The following is a 14,382-nucleotide window of genomic DNA, read 5'->3' on the forward strand; positions in this document are numbered from 1 at the left end:
TTGCCTTGGAAACAAATAGAGATCATTCTCTCATTTTTGAGATTGCATCCAAGTACTGCATTTTGAACTATTTTGTTGACTGTGGTGGCTACTCCATTTCTTCTAAGGGATTCTTGCCCACAGTAGTAGATACAATGGTCATCTGAGTTAAATTCACCTATCTCAGTCCATTTTAGTTTGCTGATTCCTAAAATGTCGACATTCACTCTTGCCATCTCCTGTTTGACCACTTCCAATTTGCTTTGATTCATGGACCTAACATTCCAGGTTCCTATGCAATATTGCTCTTCACACCATTGGACCTTGCTTCCATCACCAGTCACATCCACAGCTGGTTGTTGTTTTTGCTTTGGCTCCATCTCTTCATTCTTTCTGGAGTTATTTCTCTACTCTTCTCCAGTAGCATACTGGGCACCTACTGACCTGGGGAGTTCATCTTTCAGTGTCCTATCTTTTTGCCTTTTCATACTGTTCATGGGGTTCTCAAGGCAAGAATACCGAATTGGTTTGCCATTCCCTTCTCCAGTGGACCACATTTTGTCAGAACTCTCCACCATGACCTGTCTGTTTTGGGTGGCCCTGCACAGCATGGCTCGTAGTTTCATTGAGTTAGACAAGGCTGTGGTCCATGGGATTAGGTTGGTTAGTTTCCTGTGATTGTGGTTTTCATTCTTTCTGCCCTCTGATGGAGAAGGATGAGAGGCTTATGAATCTATTAACACAATAGATACTACTAATACAATTGTTTTTGTTTAGTTGCTGAGTCGTTTCCAACTCTTTGCAACCCCATAGACTGTAGACCACCAGGCTTCTCTGTCCATGAGATTTCCCAGGCAAGAGTACTGGAGTGGATTGCCATTTTCATCTCTGGGGGATCTTCATAACCCAGGAACTGAATCCGCATTGCCTGCATTGCAAGTGGATGCTTTACCATGATCATAGATGTTAATAAATTTCATTGGACTGAAATAAATTGAACCTTAGTATTATTCAATGTCTTGGTAAAGAAAGCAGGGTAAAACATGGTAAATTCTTTGCTTATTGTGAAAAATTTCTACCTATATGTTTGTTTTGGGCTTCCCTTGTGGCTCAGCTGGTAAAGAACCCGCCTGCAATGCAGGAGACATGGGTTCAAAACCTGGGTCAGGAAGATCCCCTGGAGAAGGGAAAGGCTACCCACTCCAGTGTTCTGGACTGGAGAAGTCCAGTGGACTTCTGTATAGTCCATGGGGTTACAAAGAGATGGAAACGACTGAGCAACCTGCAATCACTCATTCTATTTTTAAGTCATCTCATGCTATTCCCTTGAATGGTTTTGAGTTAGCATCATCCGATGACTGTATTTAGCTATTGTCTGCAAGTCAACTTGCTTTCAAGCTTCAAATGATTCTCTCCCACTTTATAGTTTACTTGCTCAAAGCTTCTGTAGCTGGATTGCTTTAAAAATAGAGAAATATTCAACCCAGAACATCCTTTATAAACAAAAGCTGTTTAGATTCCCATGATACTTGAAATCTCAGATATGCAGATGACACCACCCTTATGGCAGAAAGTGAAGAACTAAAGAGCCTCTTGATGAAAGTGAAAGAGGAGAGTGAAACAGTTGCCTTAAAGCTCAATGTTCAGAAAACTAAGATCATGGCATCTGGTCCCATCAAGTCATGGGAAATAGATGGGGAAACAGTGAAAACAGTGTCAGACTTTATTTTTTTGGGCTCCAAAATCACTGCTGATGGTGATTGCAGCCATGAAATTAAAAGACTCTTACTCCTTGGAAGGAAGGTTATGGCCAACCTAGATAGCCCATTTAAAAGCAGAGACATTACTTTGCCAACAAAATTCCGTCTAGTCAAGGCTATGGTTTTTCCAGTGGTCATGTATAAATGTGAGAGTTGGACGGTGAAGAAAGCTGAGCACCGCAGAATTGATGCTTTTGAACTGTGGTGTTGGAGAAGACTCTTGAGAGTCCCTTGGACTGCAAGGAGATCCAATCAATCCATCCTAAAAGAGATCAATCCTGGGTGTTCATTGGAAGGGCTGATGTTGAAGCTGAAATTCCAATACTTTGGCCACCTCATTTTAAGAGTTGACTCATTGGAAAAGACCCTGATGCTGGGAAAGATTGACGGTGGGAGGAGAAGGGGACGACAGAGGATGAGATGACTGGATGGCATCACCAACTTGGTGGACATGAGTTTGAGCAAGCTTTGAGAGTTGGTGATGGACAGGGAGGCCTGACTTGCTCTGGTTCATGGGGTTGCAAAGAGTCGGACATTAACTGAGCAACTGAACTGAACTGAAGTAGAACTCATGGCCATACACAGTTCACCTGCATCACTGACTCGATGGACATGGGTTTGGGTAGACTCCAGGAGTTGGTGATGGACAGGGAGGCCTGGCGTGCTGCAGTTCGTGGGGTTGCAAAGAGTCGGACATGACTGAGCGACTGAATTGAACTGATACTTGAAAACAAAACATTGCCGTGAGTTTTATGAGTTAATTTTATATTATTGCTAAAATTATTGACTCCATCTTTATTTATTTATTTGTTTATTTATGGCTGTGCTGGGTCTTTGTTGCTGCACAGGCTTATCTCTAGCTGCAGCAAGCAGGAGCTACTTTCAATTGTCGTGCGTAGGCTTCTCATTGCAGTGGCTTCTCTTGTGAAACATGGCCTCTAAGGTACACTGGGCTTCAGTAGTTATGGCATGTGGACTCAGTAGCTGAGGCTCTTGCACTTGAGAGCACAGGCTGAATAGCTGTGGCACATGGGCTTAGTTGCTCCATGGCATGTGAAAGCTTCCTGGATCAGGGATCAAACCCGTGTCTCCTGCATTGGCAGGCAGATTCTTTACCACTGAGTCACCAGGGAAACACCAATCATTGTTAATATGCATTTTGAAACAGCAGCCTGTTGAAAACTTAAATACTGGCACTTTTAAAATCCCATTCCATATGTCTCACTCAAATCAAAGTTTTTTTAAATCATCTTGCTGAATTTTACATTTTCCTTTTACCTGGATACTTAGAGATGGCACTATTTGCTCAGGATAGATCTTACTCTTTAAATTTTTGAAGTTTTCTCTATAAAATATTTGAGATGCATTTCTATTATTAGTAATACATTAGGAAATGCTAATTTTCTTAGGCATTATTTCCTGATGAAAATTTATCAGCTCTAATCAGAGTTTTGCCCACATTTTTCCCTAGTGAATGTTTAATTGGCATACCTGGATTCAATGTTTGCCTACTTTATTAAATTCAGTTCTGAAATCAGAAGATGTATTTAGGACTATGCTGTAAGTTTAATTATTAAAATACCTCTGGCTGTGTAAAACATTGGAGGAATGTGAAAAAGAACATTCTAGTAGTTTTAAATTTGTTTTTGTTTCTTAATAAAATAGTTTAAAGAAAATAATCATAAAATTCTAAGCAAATTATAAAAGTTACTTTACCTTTTTACTCCTAAATCATGATAGGTGAAAAACTGATTTCATAGAAAAAAGACCACCATCACTTTTTTTAACATTTTTAAGAATCTGAAAACTTTTCCAGAAAACCTTCCAAATGTTTTCATCCTAAATAGCTAAATTAGATATCAATAAATGCTGACACTCAGAAATGTCTTACTTTGTGATTTCTTGACTGCTATTTTGGTTTCATATTTGTGTGGACTGTCTCAGAGCTGATCCTGTCTGATATTGAATATATCACATGGATAATTAAGTGTTCCCTTCAAGTAGGAGTCTAGTAGCGTACACCGATTACCAGTGGCTAGAGAAACACGTATTCACTGGGTTGGGATGGGAGGCTGAGACTGACATGTGAAATGTGAATATTTGGATGAGGCTTAGGCACCCAGATTGAGTTTCTGAACTCTAATTTTGCAGATCTGGATGGCATCAGGGAAACTCTCCTGGGCTTGCCCCGACATGGTCCATTAACATTCTGACTGGCGGTTAGACCCTCAGATATCTATGTAGATGGAGGTTTGTTCTGTTTTAGACATATGTAAGGAAAAGAAAACATCGAAGGTTTTCAAAATTACCTTCTGTATTTTTTTTCCTGAAAGTGAGTAATTGAATAAGAAAAATAAGAGTTTATTCTCTAGAGTTAGGCTTATTTGGATTTGAATTTCAGTTCTCTCACTTTTTCTTGTGTCATCTTTGGCAAGTTGCTTAACCTATCTGTGCCTCAGTGTGATTACCTATGCAATGAGGATAATACCATGTTATCAGACTAAATACCAGACTCAAACAAACACATGTGCCTGGCATGTCGAAAACAACTAAAAATGAGCATTTATTATCATTGTAATTGTCATTTCCATAATTTTGCTCAAAATAGGCTCTCATTGGCCTTTTTGGAATCAAGGGAATTCTTGAGGATGGATGGCTGAGGAGGAAATCATGACACAATCTCAGGAGTGTTTAGTAATACTGACTCTTTTCAAAGATGACCAAAGGGCATTTTGGAGAAGTTAGTCAAGTAACTCAGATGAGGTCACATTGTTAGCCAGAGGAAGGGCTGAATTTAACCTCCAAGTCCTCCATATTTTGGTCAATGATTTCATTTCTTCTTTCTTTTCATTATATCACTGAAGTGGAAGTATTCATCAAAAGTTTACAAAATACCATTATTGGTTCTTCTGGAAATTTTTCTGCCTTTTATACATATGTGGAAGCAACTACAAACCTCCCCGCAGGGAAAATACTAGCAAAATTCATGCAACCTACTGCTCCTGGGACACAATTATGTAATGGTGAATGTGGAGTGTGCATTGCACTAAAACTGGAGCTCAGTTAATAGAATGCCTGGGTTGTGAAAATAATTCCATCCTACTTTTAATTTATTATGTGTGTGTATATATGTGTGGTCCTAAATTATCAAATACTTATTTAAATTATGAATCTTAAAGCCAATTCACAGGACACTTTTCAAAGGTCAGATAAAAATTCAGTGATGTAAGACAATTGATGTGCATACATTGGATTGTATAATTTAGTCTCCCCTGTATAGCCATCATGTATTACCAATTAAAGACTCTCCAGATTCCCCGTTATTCTTATTGAGTATCTTCAGCTCCTGTTTAGGTGGTATATTTTGATTTGGTTTTCCTCTCTTTAAATAAATTTCACACTTCACTAACTATTACAGTGTGAATAGCCCAGGTGCAAATATGAGTTAATAGCTAAATGGTCTTGGCAATTACTTTCCAATAGAAAGAAATATTTGGGAAAGAAGTTAAATGCAGCTAGAGATTTTAAAGGCATCTGGCTCTCCTTGAATATTCATAAACCTGTATATATACTCATACATGCATATATTTTTATGCAGTCTATTAAGATATTGTAAAAGTATTAAAGGAAGAAGTATCTCACATTTCTGGTTGCTTAAAACAGAAAGAGAAAAAGAGAAAGAGAGCAATAATGATCTCCCTTGAAAATTATTCCATTTCTATTGCAGAAAGTAGCCATTCACTTATCCTTCAGTTACTATCTACTTAATTACCATGTGAATACTCTGTAATTGTATATCCACCATTGTCCTTTAGATTACATGATTGTGTTTGGTGCTACAATGCAGTTCTTAGTGTAATTATCCTACAGAGGTTATAACAATTTTTATATTGTGAATATAAAGTGTTATTATATAATATCATGCTAATCTCTACTTTCTTAGCACAGATTAATTACATTTCATTATTTCTCCTTCTTACTATGTGCAGAAATCTCAATTGTTATGCCATTCAGGTCAGTAAAATGATCAAAACTTATGAGCTGGAATGTTCCAAGCTAAGGAAGATTTTGTTGGCAGTAATTTATGTAGGCTGTTGCCACAGTAGACATTATTCAGATCAGTCTTAGTAGATTTTTAATTCCTGTTGTAACCTCACAGTTGGGTTGTCTGCTCTCTGAGAGCCAGTGTCTTGTCTTGTATTTCTGGATTTTTCTCAACAGCTCTCAATATACATTTAGTCACACATATGTCCTCAGTAAATAATCAGTTACACATCCACCACTTCCATTTTATCAACATGGTGTTCAAAATTAGATCAATTATATTGTCCCACATGCTTTACTTTCCATAAATTCCAGACTGCTGCTGTTGAATACATAAAGGCCAATCTGAGTAGACTCTTTTCTTCAACCTTTAATCTTCAACTCCTTCCCTATTTTATCCCCTTGAACAAAATGTCTCTTGTCAGCTGTACTTTCTTTGAACCTTTCTTCTTTTAGTTTATCACTTTTTTTTTTACTTTCTCTCAGTTCCAATAATTATTAAGCTAAACATAAAATTTGAAGGAATAAAAGATGGTTGTTTTTGTAAGGAAAGTGTATGTGTGTGTATGTGAGTGTGTGAGTTCATGTGTGTCTATGTGTCAGAAACTAGAAGATGATCCCTTTGTGGTACATCTTTGTGTTAATCAAGTACCAACATTCCCAACTCTTTTATTCTTTGGGAGGAATTAAGTTTTTTGTTTAGATTTGTCTACTGGTTCATAATCAGTAACATTTCACTTGATCAAAACTGAAATATGAAAAAAATGGAGAAGGCTATGAAACTTCTGTAATAAATATTTGACAGAATGATAAATGAATCATTAATAAAAATACCAATATATTTTAGTTAAGGAAATGAGTATCTATCTTATAAAAAGATTACTTTCAAAATGTTTTTAAAGTATTTTTAATGTTTAAAGGGGTTAGCTGTATAAGGTAAGCAATTTCAGTGCTCTGGGATTAAAAAAAAAAAATTGTTTTTCCAGTTACAGCTTAACTTCTCTCTGTTTCTGAGCTTATCAAGAAAGACTCTTTAGAACTAAAGTGAACAATTGCATACCATAGGAGCCTTCTCATATAATATTCTTCTTTAATCTTTGTTAAATTTCTGCTGGATTGGGAAGTGCTAAAGTATTCCTTTTAGCAAATAAATAACTAAAGAGGTAGAATTTAAATATGAGTGGCGCCAGTGGTAAAGAATCTGCCTGCTAATGCAGGAGACACAAGAGACAGGGGTTTGATCCCTAGGTCGGGAAGATCCCCTGGAGAAGGAAATGGCAACACATTCTAGTACTCTTGCCCAAGAAATCCATGAACAGAGAAACCTGGAAGTCTACAGTCCATCGGGGCACAAAGAGTTGGACACAACTGAGTGATTACCATGTAGTAATTATTGAAGAGTATATATAGATAGGGGCTCCCTGGTAGTTCAGCTAATAAAGAATCCACCCACAGTGTAGGAGACCCCAGTTTGATTCCTGGGTTGGGAAGATCCCCTGGTAAAGGGATAGACTACCCGCTCCAATATTCTTGGGCTTCCCTTGTGGCTCAGCTGGTAAAGAATCCACCTGCAATGTGGGAGACCTGAGTTTGATCCCTGGGTCAGGAAGATCCCCTGGAGAAGGGAATGGCTACCCATTCCAGTATTCTGGCTTTGAGAATTCCATGGACTGTCCATGGGGAGGCAAAGAGTTGGACAAAACCAAGCAACTTTCAATGACTTTCACTTTCAGAGATGGGACACTGATAAAAATACAACATATATTTGTGCAAGTTTTACACAGATGCTTTTAATTCAAAGTGGATTATGACTGAAAAGAGAATGAGAGAGAAATTAGGTAGCTTTCCTAAAACTTATTATGCGTTCCTATCATGATATTGAGACAATTACAGAGAACATGAACTGTGGTTGAGTCACCCAATTTGGAAATAGAGAGCACCATCAGATGTTTTAAACCTTTTCCTGGGCTTACATATATCATGTTACGATTAAACTTGAAATAACAGAGTTTTTGAAAGAATTATTTTGACTTCGAATTTACAAGTACCCAATGCTTGTGTGATAATTTAAATATGACTTGCTGAAGTCTCCTATCAAGTAAGATCTACTTTCTCCTGTATTCAGAAATCTTGGAGTTGGAATTGAGTAAATAGGGATGACTTTAAGAGAGAGAGGAAGGAAGGCAGGGAGAAAGAGAGAATGGGAGGGAGGAAGGAAAAAAGAAAGAGAGAGGCTCAAAGAAGGGGAGGACACAAGGAAGAGTGAAAGAGGAAGGAGGAAAGTGGGAGGGAGGGAAAGAACGTGCATTCAAAGTGTTGGACCCTACAATACTAACCGAGAGGCAGAAAACAATGCAGCAGACGTGCAGTTCAACATCTGCATGCTCCACATCTTAAGCCTAATAATGGGAGATAGAAAACTTTCATAGGAAGATATTAGGAAGCAACTCTGGCCGGGCTAGAATATAGTGAGCAAATCTCTGCCCTTAAACTTCAATTTTGCATAGAGTGCTAAACACATAAACTGGGAAAAAATGAAATGTCTTCCATTTGAATATCTGTAGAGAAAAGGTTCTGAGTCTAAACTTATTTCTGCCTTTTTTAGAAGGAAAACGTGGCATGGCTTAACAGTATGCAATTTGTATTATTTAACTGTATATTCTAACACCTGTTTACAATTTTATCTTAAGCAAACTTTTTTTTTACATTCTTTAGTTTCCATTTTTAGGCCATGAAGCCAGTCAGTAGCGTTAAATAATGTGCATCTGACATATTTCAAAATATATTAAAAGCATTAGAGAATGGATGGAGAAGGAAATGGCAACCCACTCTAGTATTCTTGCCTGGAAAAGTCCATGGACAGAGGAGCCTGGTGGGCTGCAGTCCATGAGGTTACATGACTGAGAGTTTCCTTTAAAACATAAAAAACAGACTATGAATTCCTTTTAGAAATATTATCCTTAAAGAGAAAACCTACTAGCCTAGTTAGCAAACTAACCAGAATTTATAAAATATTCTTATTGTGGCTTATATGCCATCAGATTTAAAAAGAAATCTTTCTGTGGAAGCATAATATACATAGAAATGTTTAAAATCACCAGTATACAGTTCAATAAATTATCCCCAGGTGGACACATCAGTGTAAACCAACGTTCAGGTCAAGAATGAGCTTTATTATTATCTCAAGTGCTCCCTGGTGTTGTTCATCACTATCCCTTTCTTTCTCTTCAAAATAACTCCTTTTTGACTCCTAAAACAACAGATTAGTTTTGTCTTTTGAACTTTACATAAATAAAAATATACTGCATATATTTTCTGTCCACTTTTTTTCCTCATTATTATTTTTGTGAGATTCTTGCATGTTGATGCTTATAACTAATGTTTTGATTTTTCATTTATCTATTTCCATGCGTTCTTCTTATAATGGACATTTAGATTATTTTTAGCTATTGGCTATTTCTAAAAAGGCTCTGTGCATATTGTGGACATGTTTTGTGCACATGTGCATGCTTTTCTCTTGCATATACAGTATATTAAGATTAAAAATGTTAGGTGATAAAGTGTGGGTATGTTCAAATTTGGGGCTTCCCTGGTGGCTCAGCAGTAAAGAATCCACCTGCAATGCAGGAGACGGGAGTTCGATCCCTGGGTTGGGAAAGATCCCCTGGAAGAGGGCATGGCAACCCATTCCATTATTCTTGCCTGGAAAATCTCATGGACAGAGGAGCCTGGCGGATTACAGTCTATAGGATCACAAAGAGTCAGACGCAACTGAACACAGCACACACACAGCACGTTCAAATTTAATTGTTGTTTAGTTGCTAAGTTGTGTGTGACTCTTTGCGACCCTATGGACTGTAACCTGCCAGGCTCCTCTGTCCATGGGATTTCCCAGGCAAGAATACTGGAGTGGGTGGCCATTTCCTTCTCCAGGGGAGCTGACCAACCAAGGGATCAAACATGTGTCTCTTACTTGGAAGGCAGATACTTGACCACTGAGCTACAAGGGAACCCCTCAAATTTAATATAATTGATGCTTTTAATTATTTTCCAAATCAAATGAACCAATTTATAGCCCCACGACTAGTGTTATGAGAGTTTTTGCTATTAATTGTCAATTTGGTGGAAGTGCAAAGGTATTTCTTTGATGTATTAATTTGTATTTCCTTGAATAATAATGAGTTGTGTATATTCTCACATCTTTAAGTTCTTAGTCTAAACCAGAGTTAATTTATTATCCACAATTACTTTTAATTAGTAAATTGTAGGTAAGTTTTTAACTTTGACCTTTAGCACCCTAAAGTGCTAAATATGTGCAAGATAAGTGCAAGCAAACTGTTACTTGCTACAGTATGATATAGGGCAATCATCAACCCTCAGGATGTTAACTCAACTTTTCTTAGTTTCTTAGGTCTTCTCAATGAAATGATTTTAAAAACAAAGTGGTTCAAAATTTTAGGATGAAATTACATTTTAATTAGGGCTTCCGAAGTTAGTCAAGAAATAAGCTATTTCAATCAAATCAAATCTATTTACAACTTAGACAATGCATTCCCTTTGCTACTCAGTAAAATTGTTTTCAGATTTCTTACATTCCCTAGTTCCCAAATTCTGTTTACTCATCTGATCTCATGGGTTTCACCCGGGCCTCAAATCTGATCTAGACTTTGGAATTCAGGAGTGGTAGTGGATGAAAGGAAAAGAAACTGGAATCTGCATTTGCAAGTTAGTCACCTACACGATTCTGATGAATTATCTATTGTGGAAAAAACCTCATAATATGAAGATCTTGGAAAGATACATCAGCTGTTTTCTACATCCCATCAGGAAAATGAACCAGGACCAATGGATGAAATTTAAAGCAATTAGAGACAATATTAAAAGAGCTCTCTTGTTGATAAGTTGTATCTAGCAAACTGACTAAGGAATATTGCTCTTTAGAAATTTCTGAATAGTAGATGATATTAGATGATCATATAGGCTACTGTTAATGCATTCTTCACAAATATTAAAAAAAACAGAATTTGTGTTGTGTACATTATTTACCTGCCAAGCCTAGGACAACTACAAATAGACATCATAATGGACAGACACTAACATTGACTTAATTTTTAGATCTTTAAGTCTCTCACCCTTTGAAAGTGCTTCTTTTCTTAAACATAGCCAAGACCCTTAGTAATAAACTTAAGCTTTGAATCTCAATGAAGGTACTTGGTATAATGCAACAGCAAGCATAAGAGTGCTTGAAATAAATTTCCATAAATACGAAGCAAGCCTGTCAATAAATTTAATTTCTGTCTGATTTAATAAAAGGCTAGATAAATATACAAGCATGAAAGTTATAAATTATATTTTAACTTTTTTTACCCACAACAATCATCTTATAGCAGATTAAAGTTTATAAATTGTGATTTTTACCTCATCTAATCACACTTAATATTGCCTCACAATTAGATAGCTATAAGAAAATTGCAGGTTCAAACACTAAGTCTGCGATCAATTCAGCAAGTTCTTCTGCTTAAGATTACTTGTATTAATACTATCAATTTCAATATTGTGAATGTGGTAAATTAAAAAATATTAATGTGTCAGTATACATATAGACTTGTTTGTTTTTCAGAAGACTGAGGCAAAATGTCTAATTTCAAAGTCAATGTGGTTCTTATTAAATGGTCTTTTTTTATTACTGATGTTCAAGAGATATGGAAATATTTGAAGTCTTCCTTTGTAATTGTCTGAAGTGCTTAGTAGGAAACATCTTACAAAGCAAAGGGTTCAGATTGCATAGAGGTTTTCCCTCTGACTGATGAAATGTCAGATTCTCACCTGGGAGGAGGAAATGGCCTAGACTTCTGTTATCACTTCCTACCCATGATGGATCTGTTAGTATTCCAGTCCACGTTTCTACTGGGGCTCCATGAGAGGCACAACTTCTATCTGCTTACCTGCTCAGGTGTTTGGAAATATTAGCTGTTCTGGCTCACGTGGTGGTGGTGGTAGTTTAGTCTCTAAGTAGTGTCTGACTTTTGCTGATCCCGTGGACTGTAGCCCACCAGGCTCCTCTGTCCATGGGATTCTCCAGGCAAGAATACTGGAGTGGATTGTCATGCCCTCCTCCAGGGGATCTTCCTTACCCTGGTATTGAATCTGGGTGTCCTGGCTCATGTAGAGAGAGGCTTCTTTCCACTCCACCAAGGGCTAGCGAAAGAGTAAGATTCCCACCTTACTCTGTTCTTTAGATGAAAAGAGATGTAAGGAGGAACAAAGATAGATGACATCTAAAGAAATCTTGAGGGTTTATGTTCATTCCAGAATAACAGAAATATTGCTCCTTAGAAGGAAAGCTGAGGAAACTTGAGAACTTAAATTTTAAAATTCAGGACTAATAGAGTTTGTCTGTTAGTATTATATCAATATAACTAATACTAGATTATATCTATTATATCAATATAATATATTATATCAATATAACTTATATGATGGCAAACTCAGGCAAAAAGAGGAATCAATGGTATTCTTAAAGAAATCTAGTACGTGTAATTACAAGTTGCCCTTGTAAATTAATCTACTTATCCATTGACCACTTTAAAATATTAAGTAAAATGGTAACATTTATTGTGACTCAAGAAAAATATCTTGTAGCATTTCCCTGGTGGTACGGACTCTATGCTTCCCATGCAAGGAATGTGGGTTCAACCCCTGATTGTAGAAATTCCACAGTGTGGGAAAAAAAAGAAAGAGAGAAAAATACTTTGTAATACAATTTTATTTCTATATTGTCCATTCTTTCTAGATGTGTGTCATCACTACTGTGTGAATTCTGAATCCTGTGCCATTGGAGATGACGGAAGTGTGGACTGTGTCTGTCCAATACGCTATGAAGGCTCAAAATGTGAAATTGACAAATGTTTAAGGTGCCATGGGGGACACTGCATTATAAATAAAGACAGTGAAGATATATCTTGCAAGTAAGTAGACAGCTAACTTAATTTATAAAAGCATTTGAACCCAAAAGGACATAACATTTTGGCAAAAAACAATGAGAACATTGTAAATTATTATTTTTTAATTAATTTTTTAATTGAAGGATAATTGCTTTACAGAATTTTGCTGTTCTCTGTCAAACATAAACATGAATCAGAAATTCAATATGGCAAGTGTTCCATTATCTCTCTTTTTTTTTTTTTTTTGCCTACAAAGAGTTCAATTCATTTTGATTAAACCAAAACTTATTCAAAAATTGTTAACGTACTTCTGGGAAACATGAACACTTATCATGTAATAATATGGTCAGATCATTCCCTGTATAGAATATTCCTAATAGTAAGCAAGCACAAGTGAAATGCAACATACCTTCAAAAAGCTTATGTAATACTTCTAAATTAGAATAGCTCAGACTTTTGTTTCATCATTATTATCAGCAATGAGTATTTGCCTTTCTGATTGTACAAAGTGATCCTCTGGGGAAGGAGCAAAAGACCTGTCAAATGGAAACAAAATTTAATCTTTTTATCTGACTGGAAAATCATGGTCGAAAATAAGTAGAAGGAATGATGCTTCCTAGGAAGCCACTACCATTAAGACATCCAATTACAGTTTTGTTACACTGCCTTTTGTTCTTTGGCTTTGAGATCAAGTGAATGGAAGACAGAACTTTGCAGCTAAAGAGTGGCATTCAGTTTCTGTCATGAAACAGATTTATGCCACAGAGGTTAGAGATCAATTCTCACTCTGAACTTCTTTTCACAACCTTTTAAAAGAAGGGCTTATAAATGACTGGGCTCTATCATTTGCCCTGTGTGTGTGTGTTAGTCACTCAGTCATGTCCGGCTCTTTTTGACCCCATGGACTGTAGCCCACCAGGCTCCTCTGTACATGGGATTCTCCAGGCAAGAATACTGGAGTGGGTTGCCATTTCCTTCTCCAATCATTTGCCCTAGGACTATCATAAATGAGAATATGTGATAGAAAAGCACACCTTACAATGTTCGTGCCACAGCTTCCACCAAGACGGCCTCTGCGAGGGTGCCAGCCCTGAGTTATGTTACTCTGCCAAACAAGGTCCAATAAAATTTTACTACAGACAGCATCAACATTTTTTCTTTTTTATTTACTCTCATTTTAGAATTAATCTAAGATATTTGTTATCATTATAAATGACATTTACTCAAGCCCTCAAATTGGCTCATTTGAAAGTACATTATTTTTCAACTAAAGTCATTGAAAAATATGACTAATTATATTACATGCCTTTGATAAGTACATAAAAGTAAAATGCATTTTTATTTAAACTATCAAAATCATGTTTGCTCATTAAATTCATCAGTTCTTTGTGATGAAGCTTGAGCATGGCAGAACTTAATCTCAGTTAGTGAGCATACATATTTCTTTATGTACAGTGTACCATGTCAGGAATGCACTGTAGAATCTTCTTTACAACCCCATTTCATTCACCCAGGAAATTGTGGACTATCGTGTAAGAGAGGCTGAGATGCATAGTTTCCAACCCAGTTTATCTTGGAGAAGCACATGCAGAGACACATACTGTTTCCATCACACAGGTCAGTTCTGTGTGAGGAAGGAAGGGCTGGATTCTTAA

General features: G+C 36.7%; 1 protein-coding gene across 1 annotated transcript in view; it reads left to right on the forward strand.

Annotated features, from left to right (window-relative positions):
* LRP1B (LDL receptor related protein 1B) overlaps nucleotides 1-14,382 on the forward strand; it is a 2,070,111-nt gene that overhangs the window by 2,007,827 nt on the left and 47,902 nt on the right. The window contains exon 85 of the mRNA XM_081584839.1: nucleotides 12,577-12,751. Coding sequence (XP_081440965.1) covers nucleotides 12,577-12,751 — 175 coding nt within the window. The remainder of the gene's footprint in view (nucleotides 1-12,576; nucleotides 12,752-14,382) is intronic.

The sequence above is a fragment of the Giraffa tippelskirchi genome, chromosome 3, assembly GCF_054371585.1.
Source record: "Giraffa tippelskirchi isolate mGirTip1 chromosome 3, T2T-mGirTip1v1.2.pri, whole genome shotgun sequence".
NCBI lineage: Eukaryota > Metazoa > Chordata > Mammalia > Artiodactyla > Giraffidae > Giraffa > Giraffa tippelskirchi.